Below are 9282 nucleotides of genomic sequence, written 5' to 3' on the forward strand. Positions count from 1 at the left end.
GTCTGTGTTTATGATATGACAGTATTCTCAAATGAAACGGTAAATTCTCATGAAGTGACGGTTTATGCGTTCGTGTCCTCATGACACACAGCAGAGACTACAAAACAGCGAGCTCTCGCGCATCTGTGCCAGTCACCCACAGAGATGTAGATTTTGCGGGAGTAATATTTAAATAGTATTTTGCAGTTTAATATTCACAGACACTAGTATATATTCGGCTACTGTCTGGAGCCCTGCGTTTTGACTTACACGGAAGCGACTGAACGCAGTTGCCGGTACTGAATATACTCGAGAGTCTGTAACTACCGGTACTATAGAGACATACTGCTAACCACTGATCTATAATATAGTAGCGGCTTCACTGTCTTTTGGCAGTTTAGAATGTGATGAGTGATCCAGTCATATATAGATAAGGGCTGCTAACGCGTTTTCATTTCTTCTTCGCTGCTCTAAACAGGGGTTGCTTGTGGCAACACAGCACAACTTCCTGTGTTTTCAATGCATTTTTAGCAGCGAAGAAGAACCGTGCAGCGGTTAGGCAAAGCTTGCGGTCATAACTAGGTCTTTTTTAAGAAAATGGTATCGGATCGGTATATGGGTTCATGTACTCGCCGATGCCGATGCCAGAATTTGTTGTGGTATCGGAGATATTTCCGATACTAGTATCGGAATCGGAACAACTCTAGTTTTCAATCACAATTATTACGATATTTTGGGTGAAAACCGGGAGGCTTGTAACTGTCCCATAGACTGCCAACTAAAATACATTCAAGGTCCAGAAAAGTATGAAAGACATCGTCAGAATATAGTCCATCTGCCATCAGTGGCTCAACCTTAACGTTATAAAGCGACCAGAATACTTTATGTATGTGAAGACAAACAATGACTTTATTCAACAATTTGTCTCCTCTGTGTCTCTCCGTATACCATAGGGCCATTTTGGAAAACATCTACTGAACGCAAGCACGTACGCTCTTCTGTGTCAGTTGCGTCACTGCTTGCGTTCAGCTCATATTCTCCAAAATGTCGCTAAAGTGATGTGGAGAGAGACAGAGGAGACGAATTGTTGAATAAAGTTATTTTTGTTTTCTTTGCATACAAACAGTATTCTCGTTGCTTCATAATGTTACGGTTGAACTACTGATGGCAGATGGACTATTCTGACTATGTCTTTCATACTTTTCTGGACCTTGACAGTGTAACTTACTTGGCAGTCTATGGGACAGTCACAAGCCTCCCGGTTTTCATCCAAAATATCTTAAACTGTGTTCCGAAGATGAACAAAGCTTTTATGGTTTTGGAAGTAATTAATGACAAAGTTTTCATTTTGGGGTGAAGTATCTCTTTAATAGGTGGTAGGATCATACTCCGATACTGGAATGTACCTTATTGGTTATCTGATATTAGATTTTTTTTTTTTTACTTATTGCAATTGGTTGATATTGTATATTTAATTATGAATGTTCATTTCTCTGTTTTTACATTTTAGATTACAGTTATCATCTTCTAATGCTCGATTTAATAACACTGTACATAATACTTACTGTACATTTAGAATTTTGAGATGCCTAAAATCAATTGTAGCATTTGAAAAATTGATTTTGGTTTTTAGTGCTTTATTTGAATTTTAGAAATATTAGTTGCGGTCCATGACATGAAAATAATTATCAGCCAGAACTTGATTGTTGCATCCCTAATTGTATTATTTGTTTCTTGTTTCGCATTTATTTTATTGGGTTTGATTAGATATTGCTTGTATAATAGTATAAAGATGATTAGTTTTTTATTATTATTATTAAAATGATGTACACTCACATGAAAAAATTCCAGTCATATTAGTGACCTCAAAATATCTGTTACTCTTCTATGATCATGATTTTAAGATCACTTTATCCATGTCTTAACATAAAAGTCACAAGCTTCAAATGAACTTGTCTTGAGCTCCAGATGTGGCACAGTAAGATCCAGCAACAACTAATTATTCATCCAAATTGTTTTTAAGGAAGTACATTTCAGAAAAAAAATACTGTTTGCTTTTATATGTTGAAAATTCTTTGTAAAACTGTTTTTGTTTTGTCATGTGCTGCGCTGTAGGAAGTCACGAGGCGAGGGAAAGAAGTGTCGTAAGGTGTACGGCATGGAAAACAGAGACATGTGGTGCACGGCCTGCCGCTGGAAGAAAGCCTGCCAGAGATTTGTTGACTGAAACCGCTGTGACAGCTTAAACACAACAACAGGGTGGGCTTCCTTTGCATGCATAGCATAATGAAATGCGTCCCTTCTCTTTGTTACTGACCACAGCCCCACCCTGCTTCACCTTAAACCCACATGGACTTCGAGGGTTAAACCCTTATGCATTTCCTCCAAAACCAACGGATGCACTCCCAATCTTTGCAGATTTCCATCTCTTCCTTTGAGGAGAGTTGCTTTACACTGCAAAAATGAAAAAGTCTTGTGGTCCATCTCTTTTTGTTTGTGTTCAGTATACTGCTTAAAAACATTTTGTCAGTTCTGTAAGGACCAGCCAAGGCAAGACCGGCCTCTGTCTTTGCTCTTTTTAAAAGAGAAAAAAGCTCTCTTTCAGACTTTTGAAATGCTATAAAACACAACTGGAGAACGTGTTTCTTTTTCCATGGGCACTTTTTGGCATTCCTTCTGCCCATTTTATTAAAGGTTAAGGGTTGGACAGCCAGAAAACCCTGTCTTTCAAAGAATGTACCCCCACAGGGGTTTGTTTTGGGATGTTGACTGGACACCTCCCCTGAATAAAAATCCATCAATGCAAAAAAAAAAAAAGAAAAGTATGGGAAGAGAAGGACTTTCAGCTGTGCCGAAACAAGCAATTGCACCTACATAGGATATCTCTGGATTTATATTTGCGTTTACCAATAGGACATTTCTTTCAGGGATGCGATCAGTAAAAGCAAAACCAGCAGTTCGATACCTCTCCTTCGCTTCGGACTCCATCAGCCAGAATGAACTGCATTCATGTTAGAGCCATATATGAACCCGCTGTATCCATGTCACAGTCTGTTGCCTAGAGAGGTTCGACCAACAAACCCAAGTAAAGAAACTCTACAAAGTGGTTCATTTTACCTCTGAGAACTGAAGAGCTCTTTACCTCGCACCTTTTTCCTGACCTCACAGGTTCAAGTAGGAAGTCATAGAAATAGCAAATGCCACATCTACTCCAGCACAGGAGCTGGGAAGCACTCAGATGTGGTTTTGTTATTCTTCAGTATTTGGTACAGTATTGTGTAACACGGCAGAACATTGGTCACAGGAAGATGGATGTCTTTTCATCATGGCTTCTTTGCAAAGGATGACCAGGATGGAATGAAAATGATTAAGTCCTGCAACATTGACACTTATGGAATACGACAACTCTGTTGGCAATTGTTATCTGCCACTTGTTTGGTGTCTACATAACATCAGTACAAGCAAATTAACTCATCATGTACATGCAAACAGCGCTTATTGTGATCAGCTCATTGGCTGTATCTGTTTTGTTCATCACATGGTTCCACTTTCTCTTACTATCAATGTGTGTGTGTGTGTGTGTGTGTGTGTGTATTGAATTCATAAAAACCAGTGTTTCATGCCCAGAATAACACTTGGTGGTATATTCTATATTCAATATATTGGTAGAATGAAGTAACTCTGCACTCACACTGCACACAAATCCAATTTAAATTTAGATCCATTTGTTTGCACTATGTAATCAATATCCTATTATCTACATGGGTTATTTAGGAATGTCATAACCAGAATCCTGACAAAGTGATGAAAAGATACTCACAAACATCTAAAACTACAGTAAACTACTTGGAACCTGATTTGACCATTTACACTAAAACACATTAAATAATTATGATTTAATCTGATTTCACACCTGATATGGATGTGGTTTGGATCTGGTTCATGACCGTTTCAGCATTTTGATCTATAATTTTCCTTTCTTTAGATTTTGTTGACACGATTCAACAGATCTAGCATGTAAAAGGTCTCCAGGGTCTTGCATTTTCCATGTGACTGGAGGCAAGCTGTTTGTGAAAGCACAGCTATGCTGAAGCCACACACCAGTACCCAAGGGCTCTAGCACTCCAGTGTTTATTGAAACTTTTTGTGATCTCCTGCCAGAGATGAAGATGAGGTTTAATAATTAAAAGCTGCATATTTGGCCCCTGGTGTGGGTAACATCTCAGAGGCTGCCGCTTGTCCCTCTGTTCCCTTCCCGGTGCTATAATAGACCAAAGGGTCTGGGAGATCTCACAGGCGTTTTACATAAGCTGATGTCTACAGTTGTTTACACCCGGAATATACTTGGGGAAACTCCTTCCGTCACATTTCCTACAAATAAAAACCTTTAGGAATTAGTTTTGGGAATAGATTTCTAAATCTTGCCTAAAGGTTACCTAAAAATGTGCTCTTGCCTCGGATAAGCTGTTAAGTGAAGTTAAGATCACAGTGCATTGGGTTTCTAATGATGTTTCACACACCTGTCACCATGGTGCTCATGTATTGGCTGCAGTTTTGATCAGTTCTTGATCACGGCGCATTACTCTTATTAAGTTAGGGGTGCTAGTTTACTTGTGCACAGGTCTTTGTTGTACAATGTGAAATTTAACAGACGCGGTGCATATCAAGCGGTCTTCTTTTCACAATTTACTTTCTTTATTGACAACTTTGTTCACAACAGTATATAATGTACCTACAATACCCATATAAGCTAACTAGTATACAGTATTTAGTACTAGTGCTGTTCTTAAATGCCAATCTTGGTCCATTTCTCATAGTAACACAGTACAAAGCTTTCATTGTTCAGATCCAGAAGGACGCTGAGGTGTTAGCTGTCTTTAACCGAAGTAGTCTTCTCTGGTTCTGTGTAAACATACTATATAGGGTTAATTAACAATAACTAATTATACTATTGTATTACTCAAAATGTGTAACTGTTTTGAGCCATATTCTAAGCTACTTTAACACAGATCCTGAGAAACATATTAAGATGCTTCCTGTTCTGAACTTTAACTTTAACCACACAGCGCCGTCTCTTTTCCCACTAACTGGTGTGAGGAAAACCCAAAAGTGCTATTTTAATTAGATACAAATATGTCTTTGGTTGGTGTTAGTGTTGGATCTGTGCAGATGTTTAGAGTTGGTGTGCATATCCCAGGTCAGACTGACCCAATCTGATTGTCTTTGCGTAGACGGAATGGTTTGTGTAACTCCAAACCGTCACTCCGCTATAGCCAGATGGCAGATGGGCCACTCAGTAGTCCACTTACATAAGTGATGTGTTCGTGTCGAGCCACAAACAGCAAGAACGAGTAGAGGCACGAGTGATCGGACTGAGTCTGCAAAAAAAAAAAACAAAGCCTGTAGTCGAGTTCCAGACTTCACATTGAAATCTTTTTGTTATGAAACCGCAGCATCAGGATGGAACTTCCTCTCTCTTAGAGGGCTTCTAATCACTGCTGTCGTTCTTCTGCAATGCATACTACCGATGAAATGGCTGCCGGCTTCCTGTGGTACATGATCAGCTCATGTCTTTCCTAGGCGGAAAGGGGCCCTGAGAGGTTTGGTTTTTGTTTTCCGTGGAGGGGGGCCAGTCCCTCTGACTGCTTTCAGGAATGTATTTGTATGAGGATTTATAGGAGTCTGACTGTGCCTTGGTGAGGTCTGAGATTGTGCGTGGAGATGCACAGAAAAGCAAAGGAATGTTTCTGGTGTCGGCCTGTCTGAGTTCAGCATTTTGTCTGGATTTAAACGTGTGGGAGTGGAGGCCCCTTTTTTTTTTTACTGATTTGAGGACTAGCTCTTGCTTTTTATGAATAGCTTTTGATGAATTTGGTGGGGTGGGGGGGTCTTTTCCAAGTTGTGCTTTGTTAACGATTTTTAGCTACAACATCGTAGTTGTTTTCATCTCCAGTTTTGGAAACGCAGCGGCAAACGAGCTAAATCAACATTTCAAACAGGGGTTTGTTGAATACGCCTGCGTTTTCAGGACTGGGGAGTGTTTCTCTTACAAGACGCTTATACAGTGAGATCATCCATTATTGTCAGAGACTAAAACTCCAGCCTAACAGATAGGACCACGCACAAAAGAGCTTAGCATTATGAATCGCAAGCTTGGTTGGATCCAGATACCAATTTATGATTTCCATCATCTTTCAAAGTAGGGCTGCATGATTTGGGGAAACAGGTTTTCTGTGCTTGTTTGTCATTATAAGAAGATGTTAGCTGCATATTGACTTCACTAATGCATGTTATAAGCGACTCAAGCTTAGGAGTAGATGCAGAGATGTTTATGTGGAGCAGAATTTACTGCAAAAGGCACTGAAAACACCAGATCATGAGCTGCTCATGTGTTAACAAACACTGTGGCGTGCTTCACTCTGAAACATGCATTGCATATATTTATTTAAATCGCAGACTTTGTGATTTGATTATTTTTTGATGGTTTTATTTTGATTAATCATGCAGCCCTATCTCAAAGGATATCAGAGAATAACCAGGACACATTATGTGACACATTTCAGTCTCAAGCCTTTACATCTTGAAAATAAGATCCCAAAAGACACTATGGGAATGTAGGCTCAGCGCTCTGAATGGATTATCTCACTGCTGACCTTCGTCAATCAAGAACCATGTTAACCTCAAGAACTCGAAGACTGTCGCACTGGATTTTTACACTTTTTCAAGTAATTTGCTGATCTAACTGTATTTTTTAATACTGCATGTGCATGCTGAAGAAAAGAAACAAAAAATAAGATCTGGATTTATGAATGTGTTGTTTGTGATGTTTTATCTGTAAAAACAGGCACAGGGCAGGCAGGCTGCTGTTACTATAGGAAGGACTTGAAAAATCCACTTCCTCTGGAAATGTGTTTTCATCATGTGATTTCAGCATTTTTTCATAGTCGCCCATTTTCACGCTATGTTCTGAAACCCAGAAAGTCTTTAAAAGAGTCTGATTGGCTGAAGCGATGATAGAAACTGCCACATTCTGAAATCATTCCACTGCATCTGGGCCGAAAGCCAAAATTTGTGTGGCTTCTTCTGAGACCTGTTCTATACTTAACATCATGTGCTCAGATGTGGTGATTTTATAGTACCATAAAAACAAACAGATGCTGATGATAAAACAACCAACTTCTGACCATCGTAACACAAGTGATAATAACAAACACCAGCCGGATACTACACAAGCACTTCAAAATGATATGATATAATGAGAGGATCGGTTCACCTCAAGGACCAATGTAGTCAGCCCAAACTGTGCTTTTTGTTTTTAGTTCACAGATGTCTGTCCCATTGTCTGTTCTTTTGACATTCCTGATTTTAGAAGTATTGTTTGATGTTAAGAACGGGTATCTATCTGATGCCCTGTGCACATGATGGAAGTCTACTGTGTAAAGAGAAAAAGGGAAAACTCAGGATGTCTTCATCTTTCCATGCTGCTGCTAAAAAAAGAAAATAATAATAATAATAATGCAGCAGTCGAGTTGTAAAGCCATAAAGGAAGAGAGGTGTTTGGGTGACCCATGCCATTTACCAAAATTATTTTGATGAGTAAGCAATGTCTAGATTATTTTCAAGAACTGTGTATTATTCATAATTGCACACTGACTGTATGTATATTGAAGCTGTTCATTGAAGAAGGTACTTGATGTCTCTATGCCAATGTGAGGGATAAAGTCATTGATGGGGGACAGATTTTATTGTATGTAGCTATGAATAAATGGATGGTATATTTATATGCTCATAAATTACAATATTGTTATTCTGAAGAGAGACAACCTTGAAATTGGCAGGTTTTCAAAAAGTTCAACTTGATTGTACCATATTATGGATATACATTTGTGACATTAACACTAACGAACTGAGAATTAGGCCTACAAATTGTAGGCTACAATTGAAATTATGAAAAGTTCAAAATCAAGAAACCCAAAGATTATTTTTTTTCTTCTCAAATTAGACATACCACATCATAGGACAAATAAGCTATATACATGTCACAATGTAAAATTAAGATACAATGCGTACAATCTAGAGTTTTATTAATCCACCATTAAGGTGCGTTCACATTTGCAAAACAAGCTCATTTTTGCAGGAAAAAGTAGGTCCATCGTCAAAAGTGGCGTTACCACAGAGCTCGCTTCCAAACCAAACAGCTTTATGGGTACAATGTACATTTCAGTGTTAGCTCAAATCTAAAGGAAATGTTTCACCCTTCCCAAATGCTTGGGTTGCTATTGAAATTCCTGCCTTCCTGCATTTCAGAGGGTTTTCTTAATAATGAAGATCGCTGCTGAAGGCTGTTAGCCAGAAACATTGATCTCTGATGGAACGCACACAAATGTAGCCTAATTGTTCAACTTTGTCAAGTATCAGCAGAAACGAGGGCCTTAATTAGAGGGTATTTTTGCGGCTTCGTGCCACTATATTTTGCCATTGTGAGTGTCTAGTCTGTGTTCACTCAATTATGCAATTTTATGCGTTAGTACAGTCTATGGTTAGTTAATAGGTTCACGCGAAAAACCTAAAAAAATATATAACATAATTGACGGAAATAAGTTATTTTTTACACTTCTTGCATTTACGCACTAGTCTGGATATATGACCAGAGAGGGAGCTGATATTTCATTATCTGGACTTGATCTAATATCGCAATACATTAACTGGAAACACTTGCTTTATGTACAATGACTTATGTTTATCTTAATTGCACCGTTTTATTTCTTTTCCCAAAGTTCAGTAGATTTAGATCTCCCGTCCTTCTGAGGGCGAAAACGCTTGGTGACTGTTATTATCTATCTATCTATCTATCTATCTCACTTGCTGTACTCGTTTTTACTCTGAGCTGTGTAAATAGAAACGGTCATTGTTGTTGTGCTCTGGTGATAATGTTGTGGTGCTCGTCACTGCCGCTCTCGTTGTTTTCTTTGGTGTAAAGACCTTTCCAAGGTGCCTGTGTTCATATGAGCTCCAGGTTAATGGTCATGGAAAAATAAAAAGATTTTTTTCGACAGCCGTTTTTCTATACAATATCTGCTGGTGTGTGTTTATTAATCTAAATTATAACATGGCGTAATGTGCTTATTTCAGAAACTATAAGAGCTAATTAACAGCCTTGTCACTGTGTTTACAAACCGAAAAAGCAGCACACAAAGCTTCCACGTTTTTGAGTGTTTGAAGAACCTGTGGTAGACTCATTAAAATAGTCTTTAGGATATTATGTAGAAGTCTAACGACTGGGAAACGGTTTGAGCTTATAAT

At 38.6% G+C, this 9282-nt stretch overlaps 1 protein-coding gene across 6 annotated transcripts in view; it reads left to right on the forward strand.

Moving 5' to 3' along the window:
* LOC113091844 (zinc finger protein 704-like) overlaps positions 1-9051 on the forward strand; it is a 56396-nt gene extending 47345 nt beyond the window's left edge. For 3 of the 6 annotated variants that reach the window (XM_026257503.1, XM_026257500.1, XM_026257501.1), the window contains one exon: positions 2095-9051. In XM_026257503.1, the coding sequence (XP_026113288.1) occupies positions 2095-2206 (112 nt within the window). In that variant the 3' untranslated portion in view covers positions 2207-9051. Of the gene's footprint in view, positions 1-2091 lie in introns of all 6 variants that reach the window. The other 3 variants (XM_026257502.1, XM_026257497.1, XM_026257498.1) reach the window with 1 other exon arrangement.
* Positions 9052-9282: the final 231 nt, after the last annotated feature.

This window comes from Carassius auratus, unplaced genomic scaffold (genome assembly GCF_003368295.1).
Source record: "Carassius auratus strain Wakin unplaced genomic scaffold, ASM336829v1 scaf_tig00214327, whole genome shotgun sequence".
Lineage (NCBI taxonomy): Eukaryota > Metazoa > Chordata > Actinopteri > Cypriniformes > Cyprinidae > Carassius > Carassius auratus.